Raw genomic sequence first — 23,456 nt, forward strand, 5'->3', positions numbered from 1 at the left:
GTAAGTTAGGGAGGAGTGAGCCAATCTAATCTTTCAATCATCAGCCGAGAACATTATATAAGCAGCCGCTTACCTCTCCCTAGCATCAGCTGTTTCAGTATCCCTCCACCTCCCCAAACTCCACCTCCCCAAACTACACCTTCATCTTAGGTACCTTGCCCCTTTTAATCATCATATCCTACATTTTAGCCACTGGTGGGGTATATCAGAGCTTGAGTTGAAGCTGCTTCATCGAGCCCCTCTCCAGTGGACAGCGAGCCAAATAAGTTTAACTTAATATCTTAAAGATTTTATGGGCAAACAAACTCGTTAAACAGCATTGCACTTTTTGACACCAGTGACTGTTCTTACCATCACGCCTTGTCACTGATTTACAGACACGCCTGTTCTGCACACGTCACTCAAACACAGAACCAGGAAACAGGAATCACACGAGTTCAGGGAAAGTGAAACTGAAGTGTAGTTGAGCTGTTGTGTGTTTGTGTCTCTGTCTTCATGCAGTAAAATGGCAGAAGCCAGAATATCTCAGGATGAGTTCATGTGTTCAGTGTGTCTGGATCTCCTGAAGGATCCAGTGACTATCCACTGTGGACACAGTTACTGTAAGATCTGTATTACAGACTGCTGGGATCAGGAGGATGAGAAGAGCGTCTACAGCTGCCCTCAGTGCAGACAGACCTTCAGGCCAAGACCTGCTTTAGCTAAAAACACACTTCTGGCTGAAGTGGTGGAGAAACTGAAGAAGACTAAACTTGCTGCTGACTGTTTCGCTGGAGCTGGAGATGTGCAGTGTGACGTCTGTACTGGAAGAAAACACAAAGCCGTCAAGTCCTGTCTGGTGTGTCTGAACTCTTACTGCCAGAATCACCTTGAGCAACACGAGAGTTGGTTTAAAGGAAAGAGACACAATCTGACTGATGCCACTGGACGACTGCAGGAGATGATCTGCCAGAAACACGACAAGATCCTCGAGGTTTTCTGCCGCACTGATCAGAAGTGTATATGTTTGCTGTGTGTGATGGATGAACATAAAAACCACGACACTGTATCAGCGGCAGCACAGAGGACAGAGCATCAGGTATGAACTTACATACGTCCCATTATTATCATTTACAGGCTCATAGTTTTGTTAATTGGGACTACTAGAAAACATTTACATCATTTAACTCTGTCTGAACTCTGGTTTAGGGTACGTTTACACGACAACGATATGCTTAAAGTCCCCCTGTAGTCAATAATTTTATCCCTTAAAGGCACGCTATGCAAGAATTGTACCTTAATATACAGTAGGTAGTCAACCAGAATGCCTATTACCGCCGCGGCAAAACTACCGCGGTAAAAATAATCCAGTCACATTTCGCGAAATGACCGCCAGGTGGCGCAAAGGGACATTGTGCAAAACAGCAGCTATTGGCGTATTTTGAAATGTAAGCGGGGTTAATGTCAATTAACAGTAAGGATGAAATACTATAGAATTTTTTTTTAGGACAGAAATACAGAACATAATTTAAAAATAGAGACAATATAGCCTTTATTTCATATTGTACGCCTAGACGTCGGTGGGCGACATAAGCCTATTGCCCGTTTGGAGCAGCGTGATAAAAAAAAAATACTACCAATAATAACAAAAATAACAGACAAAAATAAATTAGGTGCAATGAAGCTGATTATTTTTTCAATATTCTATTGAGGAATGAGACGAATGATGAGCGCTTCTCTGGAGAAGACTGGAGAAACCGGGCATTTCTCAGTGAGTAAATTCATGGCCGAGTGGTAGAACTTACATATCGATCCTTTGGATGACACGGGTTTAAATCCCGAACAAACATAGACTATTGTACATTTTATATTAGCCTATTAATGCATGTCATAGCCTATTATTAATGCAGACAATCAAACAAACAAAACATTTTTTATACAGGATGGCCTTTTTGGGGGGGTTCCCTATAGCCTATATAAAGAGTTTGTAAAAACATGATTTTAAGCAAGTTGCGATTTGCCAGGGGGATTTCCTTCTGGTCTAAACATCCCTGATTCTGCTGAATTATTTTAATCCTCCCTCCACAGTAATCAATGCTATAAATTACTTCAGTCGACCATTATATGACATATACGACATTTTCAAAATGTCACAAAGCGTTTTGAGGTTATTTTGAATGAATTATTGAAGTTTATAATTAAGTATTTTGGCACACCACGCCGAGTGGCGCTATCCATTGTTCTAAAGTCGGGTTTTATTCTGGCATGTTGAATAGTGTTCGACAAACGAGGCGCGCGTTCATTTGGATTTATTTTTCTCATAACAGACAGCTAAAATAACTTAGGTCCTAATAGGCTACTCCGTAGTTTTTTAGTAATACAGATCAGAGTAGAGTAGCCTACATCGTTCAAAACTGTAAACTTTTATTCATATTAGGCTAACGACAAAAGTATATCTGTCGTCTCTGTCTCCAGGAACTGCGCGTCACAAAAATGAACCGAAAGCCACTTTCCTATGTCTTTACATGCTAAATATTTTAATATTTAAAAATATTTTTTAAAGCCTTTACATGTCTAAATATTTAATAAATGTTATCTGATTAGGTAATCCGTATGAAACCGAGAGGTGCAGAGTATCTACTCAAACTAGCTATTATGTGAGCGCTTCCCAATGAGGAACGGACAAGGGTGAAAATCTTGCTATTATTAAATGTAGCCTAGGCTAAATCGCCCTGAATTAAATTGTAAAAACAGTTCAGATAATTTATTTGTCGAAATGTTGCGATATTGTTTCATTTAAGTTATTCTATACATTTTATTTAGTTTAGCAGCAGCACCACGAAGCACTGTGGTTCGAGATTTATATAAACAAAATAATAATAATAATAATAATTCACAAATCACATGCACTCAGGTTGTAAGGATCCAAAGATCCCCGTGGAATTTAACATTGAGTTGAACATTTTGTTCATGACAACAAATGAACATGCGTTTGAAGGTTATATTTTAGTTTTGCTTGACCCAAACCGAGGTAGCGTTTTGTTTCTTCAATTATTGAAATAATTAAACTTTTTAAAACTTTTATGACAGAAATATATGTAGCCTAAATTATTTCATTATCAACACTTTACTAGCCTAATGCTAATGTCTAGAATTAAGTGTGAATTCCGACTACTCTTTGTTTTAAGTCGGTCTCAAACTCAGATAGCCTGTGGGGGGTTGTGGGTTCAGGAGGTGTTAAATGTTCTGTCTTTCATATGGAGAGTGAGCCTGATGACCAGGCAAAGGCAAAATAGTTTTAAAGTTAAATCTCTCGATGTGTCCAAGTGTAGGCCCTATATCCTATTAAATTATAAATATAGTTTTATGTATTGTATTTAAAGGGGTTTCACACACAATTTCAGTTGAAGTGTTCAATCCATTTGTTTCAACTGGTTTTGTAGAGTTTTAAAATGTTTGAGTAGTGTGTGTGTCAACAATCTGGCATGAACGAAATGCGTTCTTGCCACTAAACGAATGCGAGTGAGCAGCAGATACAGAGCTCTTTTATTTGCGCTCCACCTCGTTTTATTTTAAGGTGAATTCAACCATTCAGTTTCTTTGAAGCAACAAAGGCTAAATCATTTGTTAGTTTTTTGTGTGGTTTGTCTGGATGACACACAGCGACATACATTATTATCAGCTGTATGATGTGTTTTAACCCCGAAATGTTTAATTTCGAGAGAGACCCGGCGCGCGCAGTGCAGGGAGACTAAATAAAATAAAATAAAAGAGATCCAGCGCGAGAGAAGCAAAGAAAAACGCATGATCTTAATTTATGTTGCTTTGAACTATTTTCGTTTTGTAGACTAGCCTACTGTTTTAATTGTTTATTTAGCTGCAATTTCTTTGGCAATACAAATTTAATGTCGCAAGAATAAGATTCTGTGTTTCTTACTTAGAAAATAAACTCTAACTCGATGCAAACCTGTTTTAAATAAATAAACTGCCCCCAACACTTTATTTAAACCTTGAAATGTTAAAAATGTCTTCCTTTGCTATGGCGGGTATCAATGTCAGTCATCTCAATTTCGTGAATGATTCACAAAACAATAATTTAGCAGATTAAAGACTAGCTTCGTCATTTTAATTTTCTGACGCGATCGGCTGACAATCTTCCTTCATCAGTTTTGTCGTCTGTGCAGCGGCTCGACTGGAATGTAGCAAATTTATGTTGTAATGTGCCATTGATAATTAAACAAAACGCTTGACTTCAATAAACAGTTACCTATCTAAGCATCAAGAATGGTAAAACATTAACGCTGTCAGCCAAGGCTATGAGATTCGATCTCGCATCGCGTGAAGCTCGTGCTGTTGCGTTGTCCACAGAGCTATCATCGGACCGCTGTTAAGATCACGTCTTATGCTCTTGCAAAGCCTCATTGATGTAGCCTAATATTTTTCTATTGCAATGTTTTGTGTTGAAATGTTTTCTTTATTTATTAATGTATTAAATTTAATTTCAGTATTGTGATTATGAATTTGTTTAACTACATGTTTCACTTGAATTGATCTGTTACCACATTTCAATCACTCAATGAGGCCCCGTTTACACGTACATGGTTATTTTGAAAAACTGAGACATTTCCCTTCGGTTGTGCCCTTCGTTTACACGCAAACGGAGAATTCTCCTCTGAAAACAATTCTTTCTAAAAACTCCGGCCAGAGTGGAGATTTTGGAAAACTCCGTTTGCACGTTTGCATGTAAACTGAGAAAAACTGAGTTTTAGGCAGTCGACGTCACAGTATGCGACAGAACTTGCACTGCGTCAAAAGTGCGACCTATATTTTCGGGATTCTGATTGGCTAACGTGGGCTTGAGCTTCTCGTTACACTGCCAGCTATAGGTTTGGCATGCTCTTGATGGCATATACATGGGTTCGTGAAACGAACACTTTTCTGAAAACGGAGAGGGTGAAATGTCCGTTTATGAAAATAACCGGCCACGTGTAAACGCAGCCTGAGTAGTGGCACGGCGGCATATTACGCAATAGAGAGAATAAACTGACGCTTTTCAAAGTCTGCGATTGTAGCGCCTCTTAGCGGTCAAAGGCAGCAAATACATACCCGCAATTTTACCGAATTTCAGCGAAAGATTGTGCGCACATGCGTCTACATATATATGTGGAGCTTACAACGCCTCGTTTTACTATGCATATCCTCATCTGCATATCATTTGCATATGATTAATCATCCACGTGATAACATGTTTAACGGTACAAGACATTAGGAAAATATGAAATACGGATGTGCCGTCACATTACATTTATAAATATAATTTAGTAGCCTATCCTTGCCTTGTATTTGAATAAATAAATCAAATAGTGTAAAATAATACATTTCAGAGAAAGTTTTTCTCAATCTTTTCCACTGTCCAAATAGTATTTTTATTTGATTTATATTTTTAATGGAAACATAGATAGACATTGTTGTGCATTATATTTGCACAATCTGCTATTATCATGATAAGCAATTATCTCTGTAGCTAAAACATTAAAACACAGCATGCCAAAGGAAAAGTGTTCAAAAGCATTGCATCCACCACAAATATTTATAGGCTATTTATATATATTAACTTTTCACTAAATTTCATGTAGCTAGTTTAAGTGTTTAACTCCATTAATGAGAATGGCGTATTTAATCTAAATGTTTATATCAGAAGTAAAACATAGTTTAAATCATTATTTTATTTAAACTGTAGCCTATTTATGATTAGGACTCATAATGAAGATTTATAGTTTTACTTCATCTGCCGTTAGATATGCGTCAGTTTCACTAAACGGCTCAACGCGCTCGCTGGCGCGGACATTTAAGGTGTGGATATTTGCTTCAAGCGATAGGCTTGGTGAGTGAAATTATATTTAAATTATATTTCTGTATATGTATAATTTTCTTTAGGTTTTCTGTCTAAAAGTGACTAAAAAGACATTTAACTCCAGCTCACCATCGGTGTCGCCAATTCCCTTTGTCTCTGTGCGTACGCACCGCTCAGTTTGCTTAAAGGTGCGCACATTCTCCCTTCAAGTTTGTTTTTTATAGATCACAACCTTTGCATGGGAACTGGCGTACGTACGTTTCCAGCCCCCCTTTATAAATGAGACCACCGGGTTGTTACCCCTTTATTCCCCAAACTTTACATGTTCCCTTATACTTACACATAAGTACTTTATAGGTACACTATAATTACCAAAAGTTACACTGTTAAATCACTTAAATTACACAGTACTTTCCAGGCTGTTATCTAAAGCATTACCAATGTTTCTCCTGTCAAAAGACATGAGGATGAGTAAATGAAAGAATTTATATTTCTAGGTGAACTATCGCTATAAATCTAGGCAATGATGAAATAATGCTGGCACTTATGAATGACCTTTAACTCCTCAATCTCACCACTTCACTGATACCGGATTCATATCTGTTTAGCTGATGATTTGTGTGATGTTTCTCCTGTCATCGGTTTGTCCTTTAGCTCCAGCTGAAGGAGACGCAGAGGTCGTTCCAGCAGAGGATCCAGCGGAGAGAGAAAGATCTTCAGCGGCTGAGAGAGGCTGTGGCGTCTCATAAGGTGAGTCTGGAGAAGAAGAGAAGTTTGACACGTCTCAGTCAGGACTCACTGAAGACACTGTGATTGTGATGTGTGTGTAACAGCGCTCGGCACACACAGCAGTGGAGGACAGTGAGAGGATCTTCACTGAGCTCATCCGCTCCATTGAGAGAAGCCGCTCTGAGGCGACACAGCGGATCAGAGATCAGGAAAAGACTACAGTGAGTCGAGCTGAAGGACGACTGGAGCGACTGGAGCAGGAGATCAATGATCTGAGGAGGAGAGACGCTGAGCTGGAGCAGCTTTCTCACACACAGGATCACATCCAGTTCCTGCAGGTAACACAGATCTAGAAGAACAGGGTCATAGTGGACTTGAGCAAGAGACTCACAGAGAAACATTTCATGACCGCAGAATGAGCCGTCGACTGAAGTGTTGATCTGTGTGTTCGGTTATTATATCATCATCAGTCAGACTCTCATCTGATCTTCTTCTGTTGAACGAGACGCACTTACAAATGCAGTTCAGCTTTCAAAACTTCACTAATATTGAAACTCTTATTTATAACAATGTGAAATCCATGAAGTTGATGGCACCAGTTTTACTACTAAAGATCAACAAGAGCCGCTCAGATCTGGCAGTAGTGCAGGTTATTGATGAAGTGTGGAGGTGATGAGCTTTGATTTCTGTTTTCTGTAGAGTTACCAGTCTCTCTCAGCTCCTCCTGAATCTACAGACGTAAATGACAATCCCTTCAGTTCTCTCTCCTCTTTTGATGGCGTGAGAGAATCTGTCCGTCAGCTGAGAGTCAAACTGGAGGATTTCTGCAAAGAGGAGCTGAAGAAGATCTCAGACAGAGGTAAAGTCCTGGAGATTAACCAGCTCTCAAAAATCATCACCATCATCTCATATCATGTAGAAGATCATGTTAGAAATGTCTTAGGATCGTTTTCTCTCGACATGATAATCACACTCTTCATGTCTGTTGATTTCCACAGTCACTCTCATCAACATTGTTCCCAGAACCAGGAACGACTTTCTACAATGTAAGTCACTGAGAAAACAAGCAGAAAAACTCACTGAGTGTGTTCATGTTCTTCCTGTAGAAGGAGAAAGAAAACATGACAGAAGAGATTTATAGTTGTTCATGTAAATTAGTGTTTCTCAACGGGGGCGTTCGGAGAACATCGATGGGCGCTAGAAGCAATATCTTCAAAAGGGGGCATTCAGGTGTTCCTAGGTTGCGTTTGTTTAAGGCGCGTAAATGCCAAAGATTTACATTATGAAACTTTTAATTACTTTAATTTGCTAAAGAAAATGGTCTGCAACATTGTAAACACATTCTACACAACTCGAACTTTGCAAATGCATTTGTCCTTTGGTCAGTGAGAATGCGCTGGTATGTGTGTATCGATAGTGCAGAAAATGAGTATTGGAACAGTGTCAGATATTTCAGTATCGATATGTTTTGAAATATCTATATTTTTGACAACACTGCCATGTAGAAACCTTCAGTTAATAAATCAGCTCTCTTGTATCTGCTGCAGCGGACGCTTTTTATCAGCGTTTTTATTGGTCCATTTACGATCAGACATCTTTATTGGCTACCGAAATGAATATTAATTCAAATTTTAGGCGTACTCCGTAACGGATTGTGATTTTACAAGCAGCGAAGTAAATTAATTAGCTTAATTTGTACTAAGTACAAGTAAAATTACAAACTTAAAAATATACTGCTAAAAGTACAAGTACCCAAAAAAACTACTTAATTACATTAAAGTGAGTAATTGTAATTCGTTACATCCACCCCTGTGATATATAAACCACAATGTAAGTCACTGAGAAAACAAGCAGAAAAACTGCTGAAAAGGAGAAAGAAAACATGACAGAAGAGATTTAGAGTTGATCATGTGATGATTTGCACAGGATATCTGGTAAACTGCACTGAGACACTGCAGATATATTGAACATGAAGAGTTCAGATACATTAAAAGATCAGATTCATAATTCCTGATTCTGATGTGTTTTCTCTCCATCAGATTATCATCAGTTCACTCTGGATCCGAACACTGTGAATAAACGTCTCCGACTGTCTGAGAGGAACAGAGTGATTAATAACAGTCGAAAAGAGCAGCCGTATCCTGATCATCCAGACAGATTTGATCATTATCGTCAGGTGTTGTGTAGAGAGAGTGTGTGTGGACGCTGTTACTGGGAGATTGAGTGGAGTGGTGATGGTGTGTCTATATCAGTGTCATATAAGAGCATCAGCAGGAAGGGATCGGGTGATGAGTGTTGGTTTGGACGTAATGATCAGTCCTGGGGTTTGTACTGCTCTTCCTCCAGTTACTCATTCACACACAATGATATAGACACTGATCTCCCAGTAAAGTCCATCATCAGGAGAATAGGAGTGTATGTGGATCACAGTGCAGGAACTCTGTCCTTCTACAGCGTCTCTGACACAACGAGCCTCATCCACACAGTCCAGACCACATTCACTCAGCCGCTCTATCCTGGGTTTTGGCTATATAATGGATCAGTGAAACTTTTTTTGTCATAAAGTGCCATTTCTAAGTTTCTGAGTTAACCCTCTGGGGTCGGCAATCGCCGGCGTGATTTGCGCGATTTTTTTTACATAGCAGCATAAATAAACTTAAAATACTCCATTATATATGGTCATAGGCCTACAGACTTAATAAATATGAAAAAATAATCTGTGAGATGTCTACTTTTGTATGTGTCCACTTACAATCAAAACAAAATGTTGTGCTTTTGTAAATTAAAGAAATTAAACAGGGTGTGCATTCTGCCTCTCCGTCTCGTGAACTTTTTTTTCTTGAGGACGTCTCTAAACATAAACAAAACTCAGCGAATACTTGTCACACATTTATGAGCTCTGTATCTTTATAATCATTTAAGTGTGTAGTTTTAAATTATCTAATTCAAAACGAAAACAAATATTCTCTGTTAAAGTAATTTGTATAAAACCAACAAGATATCCAGGTTCTCTAACCCTTGCTCATTAGTTTTAATGTGACCACACCCACACGCGCAAAACATATAGAGATGCAAATCGTCCATGCATCGCGCAAACACGCCCATTGCCTCAACAACAAAGCGCTGCCAAACTTCATCAGTCCTCTGCTGTTCGTCGAGTTTGGAAGACACGCTGTGAGATTATTGGAGTTACATCAGAAGAAGAAGAATGCGATTTGAAGACAAGAAAGATTTTAAGGTAAGAAATAATTCTGAATTATATTAGTTAGTATTGTTGCATAAACTTCACATTGCAGTCGAACTGTTGCTCGATGCTTCAGTGAATGTTCTCAGTCGCGCTGTGTGTTTGATAGGATGGATAGCTACCCGACCCGAGCCCACATCAGAGCCGCATTGAACATTTTACATTTAAAACAGCTTATTATGTAGGTAGCCAATGTGCCTGATGCTTTCACTTGATGCAAACGTTCGTTTTTGTGATTAAAATACATGTAAAATATTACCATAACATCTGTCTTCCTGTGTGCGGAAATTTGTTTATGTAGCCGTGACAACGAAACACTTCATATCGATGTAAACATTTGAAGTAACATATGATAATAAATATAGTTGTGTGTGTGTGTATTTTATAAATTTTAAAAAGCTATTTTAACCAGAACAAATCTAAAATGTATTCCCAAAATCGTGCAGCCCTAGTTTATCTTGATATCAGCATGTTCACAGGTTTTTTTAATGTTTTTTTTAGGTATAGTCCTGCTGACTTCAACATGAGCAGAACATGGTAAAGTGAAAAATCAAACACCTGGGAAATGACAGGTATGCACTACGTTTCAGGAATGGCACAAATGTGTGTTACTGGTTAAGTCTCTGTCTTTAGCTCAGTGTGTTAAATAATGTGCTTTTTTGCCATTTGTTGTGTATCTTTGGATTGTTGTGTTGTAAATAAATCCAAACAATCAAAAAGCCATTCTTTTTAAAATCTCCTCATTCTTTGTTCACAGTTCCTCATAGGCCCTGAGAGCTCCTAATAGGGCCATTATGGGAGGCTCTTTGTCTTTCTCAGGTGTGAAACACTCAATATTCATGGGTGGTTTACGCCTACTCGCATAAAGCTTTCTTACACAAGACATGTCTTACAATTTTAAATCAATATATTGTCTGATCTGAATGAGTAGTCAAGGTGATTTTCACATAGTTTTGGAGCAAATATTCCAGGCTACGTGATACAATTTTCAAAATTCCTGTGTAGAAATAATCAGTTTGGGTTTCATAACCTTATTTCAGTGACTTTTTTTTTGTCATTTTCACAAACCACTCATAAATGATATTATCTCAAAACTACAAACTTTTACATACATGCTGCTGACATATTATTGTAGCAGAGTTTGTGATGAATGCAGTGTAATAAGACTTTAGCCATGAAAATGTCACAAGTAACAGAAATAAGCACAAATGTCAGAGCATGTCAGAACACCTCCAGGACCCAGAAAACACCTCAGACCCCAGAGGGTTAATCATTGTGCAGTCTGATCAGATCAGATCTGGTACATTTACAATGGGCAACATAACTGTCTCTGCAATATCTCTGGTTGAATAAATAATTAATGCTATTAATTTCAGAGATACAGCGGAACAAGTAACTTGTGTGCACGTGATACGCAGTGATCACGCTAATGTAAAAAAGAAAACAGGAATTGAGAATTAAGTGTGTAATCTGTGTTATATTAAGTTATATTAGAATTGAGATATATTTCTATTATAATAGATCTGTGGTGAGAGACTAGTGAATGAAAGCGTGAAGCCCTGCAAATTGAGGAGGCATCAGAGCAGCAAACACCCACTGACGGCTGGTAAACCCAGAGAACTCTTCCTGAGGAAGAAATAACTTGTTATATCCAACAGACCCCAGAACATCGGAGATGCTTTCACTAGAGATGGAAATGAGGAGAATAGACAGGCAACGGTTGCATCATTCGAGTGCGCTCTCCTCATTGCCCAATCAAAAAAGCCGCACACCATCGGGGAAACTCTGCTCAAACCCGCATGTGTAAAAATGGCAGAAAATAATGTGCGGGACTCATGTGGCTTCCAAACTTAAAACGATACCTCTTTCCAATTGTAGGATTGTGAAAGTGTGCCTATTGAAGAGAATGCTCTTGCTGCATCTTTGTTGAACGTTGGTAGTCAGGTGGAAAGTGATGCAGAAGAGATGGAACAGGAGGAGTCAGAGGGCGAAGGATTTGATGGGTCAAGTAGAGCGAAATATTTGTATTCTTTGGAGGAAATCAATAATTTCCTGGATAAAACGTTTGGACAGTGTCACGATCCGCACACGAAACAGCAATAGTCCAAGTGCAGCTTTATTTAGGGTAATCCGTATCATAATCCAGTAACAAGCAAAGGTCGAAATCCATATAGCAGTCCAAAACACAGAAAATAAACAGGCAGGGAACACAGAGAAGCGGGTGACGCAATACAAGGATACCAGAATGAATGATACAACAGGCAGGGTATAAATACACAAATACTGACAAGGTAAGTGAGAACAGCTGAGTGCAATGATGAGTGATAGGAACAGACAAAGGATTGTGGGGAATGCAGTTCATAATGTGACAGACACCGCGGGGGAAGAGGACCTCTAGTGGAAACCAGGGAACATGAACCAGACACTGTGACATAACCCCCCCTCTACGGAGCGGCTACCAGACGCTCCAAGACCCAAAAACAAACAAAACAAGAGTCCAGGTGGGAGGTGGAATGGTGGAGGATGAGGGGGCGGGATGGGGGGCCAGGTCCATAAAGGGGAACAGGAACAGGGGGTAACGGCTTAGCTGGCGGCCAGGGCGGAGCAGACAGTCCATCGGGCGGCCAGGGCGGAGCAGACAGTCCATCGGGCGGCCAGGGCGGAGCAGACAGTCCATCGGGCGGCCAGGGCGGAGCAGACAGTCCATCGGGCGGCCAAGGCGGAGCAGACAGTCCATCGGGCGGCCAGGGCGGAGCAGACAGTCCATCGGGCGGCCAGGGCGGAGCAGACAGTCCATCGGGCGGCCAGGGCAGAGCAGACAGTCCATCGGGCGGCCAGGGCGGAGCAGACAGTCCATCGGGCGGCCAGGGCGGAGCAGACAGTCCATCGGGCGCCAGGGCGGAGCAGACAGTCCATCGGGCGGCCAGGGCAGAGCAGACAGTCCATCGGGCGGCCAGGGCGGAGCAGACAGTCCATCGGGCGGCCAGGGCGGAGCAGACAGTCCATCGGGCGGCCAGGGCGGAGACTTTCCCTCGGGCGGCCACGGCGGTGAAGACCCCTCGGGCGGCCACGGCGGTGAAGACCCCTCGGGCGACCACGGCGGTGAAGACCCCTCGGGCGGCCACGGTGGTGAAGACCCCTCGGGCGGCCACGGCGGTGACCCTCCCTCGGGTGGCCAGGGCGGATCCGGCTGTGCAGGCGGCCGGGACGGGGCAGGTCCTTCGGGCGGCCATGGCGAAGACGACACCGGCTCAGGAACAGCAACAGACACCACCGGCTCCGGAACTGGAACAGACACCACCGGCTCCGGAACTGGAACAGACACCACCGGCTCCGGAACTGGAACAGACACCACCGGCTCCGGAACTGGAACAGACACCACCGGCTCCGGAACTGGAACAGACACCACCGGCTCCGGAACTGGAACAGACACCACCGGCTCAGGAACTGGAACAGACACCAGCTCAGGCTCGGCAGACGTGATGTGAAGCTCAGGCTCGGCAGACGTGACGTGAACACTCTCTGGATCGGCAGTCTCAGCGGAGCGAGATTCTAGCCTGGCGGTCAGGGGAATAGATAGCGCCGAGACTCGTGAAATTCTCAGGCTATTGGCTGCTCGGACAGATCTCAGTGGCAGATCGGCCAGCTTAGACACTAATCCACTCCACCCTCGGATGGTTCCAATGGAAGTGTTTCTGCTGGCTGATGGTGCGATCTGCGGTGGGGATCTCTTGTCCGGGGACACAGGCGCAGGGTCCGTCCTCCCATCAAAAGATGCCGATGTGGACTCAGCCTTGCTGTTAGAAGAAACCAACGGTTCTGACGTAATCCACTGGCTACGCTTCAGCAAGTAATTTGTGAATCCCCAAAAGTCCAACGTCTCCAGCCCCATCATCTCACATCGAGGTAAAGGGTTGTCAAGGCAGTTGTTAAAAATGTCCTTTAGTGCCGCATCATTGTACCCCAAACCTCTCGAGAGAGTCCAAAACAATTGAGATAGTCCACTCACCGACTGGCCCTGCTGGCGTAGAGCCATTAAGTTACTAAATCGTCCCCTCCTCTCCTTATCAGTGGTTGGGGGACGGATACGAAAACCCGTACTGCTGGATCTATACATTGTGCTGGTATCCTTCTGTCACGATCCGCACACGAAACAGCAATAGTCCAAGTGCAGCTTTATTTAGGGTAATCCGTATCCGGATCGATCCGGATAGATATTATCTGCTTAGATAAAATCTTAGATGCTTAGAAGGTCTGCCTAAGCTTAGTAGAACTGAACAAACTGAGCTGGATAAAGGAATAAGCTTGGAGGAACTCACCATAGCTGTTAATCAGCTGACCTCAGGGCGCTCACCGGGAATAGACGGACTCAGCATAGACTTTTTTCAGCACTTCTGGGGGACTATAGGACCTGATGTTCATGAGGTCCTGATGAGCTCTTTCGAACAAAGCTTGCTTCCAACATCTTGTAGAAGAGCCGTTTTAACATTACTTCCTAAAAAAGGAGATTTATCTTGTCTTAAGAACTGGAGGCCTGTTGCACTTTTATGTACTGAATACAAAGTGCTTTCTAGAGCTCTGTCCAATAGGCTGAAGCCTTATATTGGCTTACTTGTGCATATGGATCAGACCTATTGTATCCCAGATCGGACTATAATGGACAATTTATTTTTAATAAGAGATGTATTGGATGTGTGCAAGGTGTATGATCAAAATGTTGGACTTTTATCCCTGGATCAAGAGAAAGCTGTGACAGGATTGATCACATGTTTTTGTTTTCTGTTTTAAAAGCTTTTGGTTTTGGAGAGAGATTTATAGCCTGGATAAGTCTCCTTTATAACGGAGCATCATGTATGGTCAAAGTGGGGAGGGGACTTAGTCGACCAATACCAGTGGAAAGAAGGCAAGGTTGTCCTATTTCAGGACAACTGTATTCACTGGCTATTGAACCCTTTTTATGTTTGTTAAGGAATAACTTGAATGGACTTAGGTTACCAAACTGTGAGTTCGACTCCCCTTTAAATAAGGCATTAAGATCAATTTCCAAAATATGATTTTTTATTCCTCTTTTTAGCATGTGTGTGTTCACTTATGCTGAGCACTGTATACATATAAAATTGCGCCAACATTGTAAAATCTTTGGACGATATCACTGAACATTTATTTAATCACAGCAAAAGTACATTTCTTACTGAAACAAATTTTTCTTCTCAGTTTTTAGTGTTTATATAAAATGAGACAAATCTGCTATCATTTAAATCTCCAATCTGTTATTTAGTCGTTTAGATTAGACACAGGCCTCGTTTACATCCCAGTTGTGTGCAGGTGTGGCACGTAACGCGGCGTTACAATGTGCCCCTATTATAACTATGCTATTCCATATAATTAATATTTAACAACTTTTTAAATATATATATATATAGAAACCATGAGAAGAAGGTGAATAAAGACAGAGTCAATGTTCAGAAATTATGAATAATTATTATGTTTTGAACTATGCTGTATAGCTTGGTTGAATTATTTAAAAAATGACATTATTTTATATCAAAAAGTTCATTGTAGTTTATTAACAAAATATTTTAGTTTGTCTTGTACATTTTTTGATTAGATAGGATAACATTTTAAGCTGTCATATGGTCATGTTACAGCGTGCCCCATGGTTGTCACATTTCACTTCCATTCTTTCGGGGTAAATCAAGGAAAAAGTGGACACTGTTTTAATAAAATGAAACCACATAAATGCAATGTTTTGTGGTGTGTTTGTGGATACTCTGAACCCCAAGTGGATTTAGACAACCTGAGAAAGTCAAAAAGCGTTGGGTTGGTAAAATGTATAAATGTAATTATTGTAACTTTATTCCAACTTTACAATACACATTATTTATTAAATCATATATAAGTGCATTTTTATGCCAGTAAGGTAAAAAGAAATCTAGTTTTTATTAGCTGGACAACAGTAGGACTAATGTATTATGTTGTCTACAACAATCATGCCAGTCAGTGTGGGCTACTTTAATTATTTACTCATTTATTTATTATTTAATACTTCATTTATCAATTCACTAATGTGTCTATTTAATGCCTTTCTTATTTTTTAAAATCTTGATTAAAAATCAAATGTTTCCTAAAAGTATTTTGATATTAAAGGGATAGTTCACCCAAAAACTTAAATTCTGTCATCATTTACTCGCCCTCAAGTTGTTCCAAACCTGTGTGAATATCTCTGTCATGCTGAACACCAAGAAAGATACTATACGTTGAAGAAAGTTATACACCTTTAAAAAAAATTGAAATACCATGGAAGTTAATGGTGCCCCAGAACTGTTCAATTTCTTCCTTTGTGTTCAACAGAACAAAGACATTTATAGAGGATTGGAAAAACCTGGGAGTAAATGATGACAGAATTTTAATTTTTGGGTGACCTGTCCCTTTAAGTATAAACTGTTGGAGTAACTGGACTGCTGCTAGAAGAGAGAGAGAAACATTTGACCACTTCAAGTGGGAGTGACTGTCAGACGTCGAAAAAGTTCGTTTTGATTAAATATGTGGATCAGTGCTGACACGAGCTGCAAACTGTTTCAGAAGCTACCGTTTAGTTCAGATCTGTTCAGACCAGTTCAATAAAAATAAGATATATCTTACCAAAGTAGTTTATTGTTCCTAAGTGTGTTCCCCGGAGTGTCCCATAAGAAGCTTCTTAAAGGGACAATAAGTAGGAATTACTCCCATCTAGTGGTGAATTTGTATTTTGCATTCAAACTAATTTTGCTCTCCAGCGCCTCACTTTTTCAAATGCGCGTTGCATCTACGGTAGGCGATATGTACCAAAAAGCTTTGACAGGATGTCTTCTAATAGCACTTCGTCGAGTTTTCCTTCAGGTGAACAGGTGTGTTATTTCAAACAAACTGCAACATGACAACAAACAAACGAATGTTACAGTGTGAATTACTGACTGTGAAAAACATGAAATATTGTAATTAGTAGTTATGCCTTCTTTATTCGTTATATTTTCTGAATTATGTTCATTGTTAGATATCATCATCAGATGATTCAACACTAGGGAGAGGAAGAGGTAGAGGGAGAGGACAGAGAGGCAGTGGATCAGTGGGATCTAGGCGAGGAGGTGGACGACGAGGAAGAGGAGGAGAGCGAGACAAAGATGCCTGGCAGCTACGAGAGACGATCTTGATAGAATTGAAAGTTTACAAAGGCAGAGAAGAGAAGCGACCGAGATTTGTACAATTTATGTCTAGCAATAGCAATGAATTTTCATTGTCTGTACAGTTCTATGCATGTAGCAAAATATTCACAACTTGAGCTAATGGATCGTTTTTGAAAAAGGGGAGCTATATAAAATTAGCCACATTAGCTACATTAACTCTTGTTTTCTGTAATCTACGGTCACGTTTCCTTTTACGTTCTATTTTTGGCGACGATGTTTTCTTCTCCTGTGGCACGGCATATGTATGGTCCATAATAACAATGCAATCCAGACTTTTAAACTTGCCGGTGCAGTTTCAAGCGCCTCTCACTGCTCTGCACCTGCGTTTCTGCTTGTTTCAGTCACGTCACGTGACTGGCTGGCTCTGAACGAAAACGCGTTGTGGAAACGTGTTGGCTTAGTACTTTTTGTCCCTCTCTGCTATTATAGTTTTGCAAGATGGCGGAACTACATGGAAGCCTCCGTGGACCTACCCGTCCCATGTATATAAAGATTATAAATTCTTCATTTATAAGGATAAGTCAGATAATTGGCCGAGGTATTTGTACACCATTGAGGACATATTTATGAATAAAAATATTGATTTTAGATAATAAAATACCTAAAAAGATACTTATTGTCCCTTTAACACGCTGCCTCTTACGTTCGACGTTACAAAGGCGCTGTCCCAAGTGAAGGTGCTGAATTAGTTGGCATCGATTGCTCAGGAATCGATTTTCTACTTTACGCGAAGGTGCATTACGGCATTAAGAAAGACAACACGTTCTATGCAAATGAAACATTCCTCAAATTATTCCAGTAACATTTATTTTAACATAGTTTAAGTTATCAGTAAAATATAGACTATTAATTAAATTATCAAATTGTCAGTAATATGTTCACACGATATGTTGTGACGAACCGGGTATCCCTCGCTAATCATCCACCCTCCTTATCCCGTTGTGCCACTTGTGCCGCTTCTTGACATTGGTTTAACGACTTCTAAAAACGTCTACACTTTTATATTAATGGTAAGGTACTTTACAATCAGAATTGATTGGCAAGCAGCTGCAGTTACTTCTGTTTAATGCGGTATTGATTGCCATTGGTTAATGTTTTCAATAAAAAGAAACCTATCTACAATGAACAGAGAGAGAGAGTTACATACAGAATATGGTGGGGAAGCAACGTAAAAAAAGGGCACCAAGCTTCTCGTCAGAGGAACTTGAAGTTTTGCTGGACGAGGTGAGCTTGCACAAGGTGACACTGTTTTCCAGCTTTCTGAATAACTTGTGCAACAGCAACAAAAAAGAGCTATGGAGCGACATAGCAAGGAAGATGGCTGCCTCCGGATCAGGCACACCAAGGTCCTGGAGGGATGTCAGGCAAAATGTCAAAAGGGCTTAAGTTTTGCAGAATACATTTTTTTACATGGACTAAACGGCTCCGCGGCCGGTGTTGTGCCGAATTTCGACCCCCTGCCAAATTATCACCCTCCTTGTTGAAGTCAGTACCTGATTGCCTAATCCTAACCCCGCCCCTAATCCTAACCCCTCCCCCTCAACTAATCCTAAACCTACCAATGCTAGGGGGGTAATAATTTGGTGGGGGTCTTTGATTCAATTCAAGGACACGTTGGATCACTGCCATTGTTGGTCGCTTACTGGACACCACCATGCTTACCCATTTAGAGCCAAATTGTTTGCCAGATTTTAATTATCAAAAGTGATTGCCAATTTAAACGCTTTAATGACATTACGAAATAGCCTAGGCTAATTACCACCATATTAGTTCTGATACCAAATAAAGTCAACTTCATAAATAGGCCTGTATCCATTGCAAACATATTTTATTATTAGTCTTAAAATGTCCATAACATAAAATCATTGTTTAGCCACAACATTGTCAACATACCATAGTTTGACTTGTACTGCGCTGATTTCTAAAGACTGCTGCACAGTGGCGGCGCCTAGCATCTTGAGCTCAAACAACGCTAAGAGAGAGCTTACGAATGGTCCAGACCAACCTTACGAAAGTGTGACTTACAGAAGATATACTTAGCGTACGATTTGAATACATAGTGGTGGCCAAAATGATTAGAACGGTAAGATTTTTTTAATGTTTTAAAAGAAGTCTCTTCTGCTCACCAAGGCTTCATTTATTTGATCCATTTATTCCTGTGATCAAAGCTGAATTTTCAGCATCATTACTCCAGTCTTCAGTGTCACATGATCCTCCAGAAATCATTCAAATATGATGATTTGAGGATCAACAAACATTTATGATTATTATCAGTGTTCAAAACAGTTGTGTACAATTTTTTCAGGACTATTTGATGAATAGAAAGTTCAAAAGAACAGCATTTATCTGAAATATAAATCTTTTGCAACATTATACATGTCTTTACTGTCACTTTTGATCAATTTACTGCATCCTAGCTGAATAAAAGTATTGATTTCTTTAATTTCTTATACATCTTAATATCGAACTGACCCAAAACCTTTGAACGGTAGTGATAATGTTACAAAAGCTTGCTATTTATGATAAATGCTGTTCTTTTGAACGTTATATTCATCAAATAATCATGAAAACATTTTTTAAACCATTGTTTTCAACACTGATAATAATATAAAATATTTTTTTATCCTCAAATCATCATATTAGAATTATTTCTGAAGGGTCATGTGACACTGAAGACTGGAGTAATGATGCTGAAAATTCAGCTTTCATCATGTCACGGGGTGACAAATAACCCCCGGAACTAATCCCATCAGAGAAGTGTTCCCGCCGGGACACTTTTAGTGTAACACTGTCCCCGGGCTTGTGTGTGTGTCTGTCGTCATGACAACTAAATGGCAGATTGGCAACAGGTGCGGGGACTTCACTTTGAGTGCCTGATTGAGGTGGCGCCAGTGTTTGGAGAGGATAAAACACAAGAGAAAGAGAAGGCTGCGTGTTCTCCCTCCGCGTTGTGTGGTTGTTTCTTTGTCTTCCCCCGGCGATCTGGTGTGGTTCTCTCCCGTTGGGAAATGTTTGTGGAGTGTTGCAGCTGAAGGACCATCGTGAAAGAAGAGGAGTGTTGCTTGTGGGATCCGAGGGCAGTTTTGAAGAGTGGAATTCGTCGTCTGGACTGGGAAAGAGTGAGATGAGCGATTGACAAATTGAATCTCATAACCGCATGTTTTCTACACTAAATTGGATACTGGTTTGAAGTGCTTGGATCACGTTGTATACATCGCACTGAGTGAAATATACTGATTCCTTGTCGATCTCTAGCCTCCCCCTCGGCCATTGAAACCAGCGAAGTGAAGCCGCTTGTAGTGGTGAGGAAATTATTCACCGCATCTGTCCCAACTTTGACTATCATCGGCTCTTCAGATCGAGACCTCTGGGTGAGTGTTGGCCTTACTTTGCACTTGAAGAGTGGATTTGTAGTGCTGAAATTGACGTTTCCCATCACGTTGCATGTTTGGAATTGGACTGTCGTGTGTGTGTGGAAGATTTACCTTTTATCGCCGTGCACTCCCCATGTGTTATGCTGGTCTACCGTCCATCATAAGAGTCTAGCAAGATCGATTGCAGTCACCTGTTGGATGTCAGAAGGAAAAGCCCCCGTGTGCACACTACACGTGAGAACTGGTTACCTCTGCTTGAAGTTTGTATGCTGTCTGTCCCAGTGAAAGCCCGGCTCAGCTTGTGACTCTGTCCCCTGCAACACACGTGAGAACTGTTTACCTCTGCTTGAAGTTTGTGTGCTGTCTGCTCCAGTGAAAGCCCTGCTCAGCTTATGACTCTGTCTCCTACCACCAATGTGAGAGCTGTTCACCTCTATTTGAAGCGTTGACTCCGTCTGTTCCAGTGAACGCCCGCTCAGCTTGTGACTTTGTCCCCTGCAACACACGTGAGAACTGTTTACCTCTGCTTGAAGTTTGAATGCTGTCTGTCCCAGTGAAAGCCCTGTTCAGCTATTGACTCTGTCTCCTGCCACCCATGTGAGAGCTATTCACCTCTATTTGAAGTGTTGATTCTGTCTGTGCCAGCCAAAGCCCCGCTCCGCTTGCGACTTGAGTCTGCTGTAGCCCTGAAACCCACCTGTATGGTGCGAAGTGCCCACCCTTTACAACTCCTGTGAGCCCTGATCCACCTACTCCCCTGCGATACTCACCTGTGATACTCACCTGTTCAGTGAGTTGGCACCAGAGCCAGAATGAAGTAAGCCTGACTCATTTACTTACCTGCGATACCCACCTGTTTAGTACCTACCACTGGGAGTTGGCACCAGTGCCAGAAGGAAGTGAGCCTGACCCCCCACTCACCTGTGATACCCACCTGTTCAGTATCTACCACTGTGAGTTGGCACCAGCGCCAGAAGGAAGTAAGCTTGACTCAATTACTCACCTGTGATACCCACCTGTTCAGTATCTACCACTGTGAGTTGGCACCAGCGCCAGAAGGAAGTAAGCTTGACTCAATTACTCACCTGTGATACCCACCTGTTCAGTACCTACCACTGCGAGTTGGCACCAGCGCCAGAAGGAAGTGAGCCTGACCCCCCACTTGCCTTGGATTCCTGGGAAGAGGAAGGAAGAGGAATTTTAGATTAGGATTTTCAAATTGTTTTTATATTTAATAAAGCCTGTCATTCTTTTTATTCCTGTCTCCTGCCTCCTCCTTTGACACGCTCCTCAGGGTGATCCTGGTCTAGGGGTGGGTGCAGTCTGGCTTGGCCCACCTCGACCTGTGACAATCACAGGAATAAATAATTTTTAATTGTAAAAATATGTCACAATATTACTCTTTTTGCTGTATTTTGGATTAAAAAAAATAATGCCTTGGTGAGCAGAAGATAATTATTTTAAAACATAAAAAAAAACTTACCGTTCTAATAATTTTGGCCACCATATTGTAACGACCCTGAGTGACTCCTTCCCTGATGGTGGCAGTCTGTGGGAGTTTTGAGTCACTCCCCCATGTTAATTGTTAATTGATTGTTTGTTAAGAATCTAGTATTTAAGTGTTTGAGTTTTCATTTGGTTTAGCACTCTCTGTGGGACGACTTCTCACAGGAGCAGCTCATTCTTATTGATCTTATGCTTATACTAACTTTATGTCATGTAACTTTAATGTTTGTTTTGTTGTAGTTTGTTTTGTTTGTTTTATTTTCCCTAGACTTATGTTTGTATGAATGGTAATAATTCTAATTGAAGATAAATAAAAATATCTTCATTATTCAAACATCAGTGTTTGATTGGTTCCTCTTATGTTGCGGCTTTAAAACGAGCTAGTCGTAACAATATATATATATAGTGGTTCTGCAGTTCTAATTTGTTTTCACTTTAAAAATAGTTAAAAGGATATCCCACCTTCCTTTTATGGCAGAAGTTGCTTTCATCTGTCACAACAAATCCCGTTCTTCCTCCCATGTGTTGTCCTGTCTTCCTTCTGGACTTCTTCAAGGCTTTCCTGCAGACTAATCTCAGTTTACTGGTCATTTTAGTAAGAGCTTCCAGCAATGCCATCCTGGACCATGTCGACCTGCCGTAAGCGTAATCCTTGACAGAATCTGTCAGCAATAGTGAAATATTTGTGTGGAAAAAGGAGACAATTAATGTTTTAACTTTCAAAGGCAAGAATAGGTTATTTAGCATGTTGTTACACCACCCAATTTTGTCACTTTTTCATTGTTACTCGTGTACATACCCTTAAAATACAAAAGTACAGTAACACATTTAGCTTTAAATTAGCTGACAAAAATGTATCTTAAGGATCTATATTAACCATTTGTTGTGTGTCTTCCTCAATTTCATATTTCTTTTACATATTCTGCATTTCTTTGTAGAACCCGTTAGCTTGTTTTTTTGTAGCCATTTAGTTAACTTTCTGTTTCCTTTTATGTCCGTGTGCTGACAGAGCGATACAATCTTTCTTGAAAGTCCCATTGTTGGACTGTAGCTACTCCTTATACACAACGGCGTAACAGCGAAGGCGCCTTTGTCCGTGAAAAACAATCTGTTGTATGTCATCTATCGTAAAATGTACACTTATTGATAAAAAAGGTTTTTTTTTACATCTTAAAACGGTCAGGAAGCATATTAAATAATTGAACTGAAAAATATTTTATTAGTCCTTAATAAAGTAAATAAATATGTAAGAGTAAGTCATTCAAATTTGACCGGATGTGCCTAATAACCAACCACAATCGAGTGTCCTGTCTTGTTGAAGCAAAAACATGGATTGAGATGGATTTTATAACTGGTAATAAAAACAAGGGAAAATCTAAAAATATAATTCAAATGTTAAATGATTTGAGAATGAGTGGTGTAAGGCCAGTGATTAATTATATAACATATTGGGACAACGTAACTCAGCGGCGATCTGATTCGGCAGAAAGTTCAGCAGGAGAAGGCATGGCTGATCGAAGAAGGGTACCAGCCAATCGCCTAGTAGA

At 40.6% G+C, this 23,456-nt stretch overlaps 1 protein-coding gene across 2 annotated transcripts; it reads left to right on the forward strand.

Annotated features, from left to right (window-relative positions):
* The first annotated feature begins 429 nt into the window (after positions 1-429).
* Positions 430-11,474, forward strand: LOC307003771 (tripartite motif-containing protein 16-like). 2 transcript variants are annotated; one of them, XM_079622561.1, is made up of 6 exons: positions 430-1,078; positions 6,488-6,583; positions 6,667-6,900; positions 7,262-7,421; positions 7,561-7,608; positions 8,602-9,376. In XM_079622561.1, exons 1-6 carry the CDS (start codon positions 506-508, stop codon positions 9,123-9,125), a joined length of 1,635 nt encoding a protein of 544 aa, XP_079478687.1. In that variant the 5' UTR covers positions 430-505; the 3' UTR covers positions 9,126-9,376. The 2 variants fall into 2 exon arrangements, with proteins under 2 accessions (XP_079478687.1, XP_079478688.1); XM_079622562.1 differs by lacking the exons at positions 7,561-7,608; positions 8,602-9,376 and adding an exon at positions 11,328-11,474 and having other exon boundaries at positions 442-1,078.
* The last annotated feature ends 11,982 nt before the right edge of the window (positions 11,475-23,456 follow it).

The sequence above is a fragment of the Phoxinus phoxinus genome, assembly GCF_949152265.1.
Source record: "Phoxinus phoxinus genome assembly, chromosome: 9".
Classification (NCBI taxonomy): Eukaryota; Metazoa; Chordata; class Actinopteri; order Cypriniformes; family Leuciscidae; genus Phoxinus; species Phoxinus phoxinus.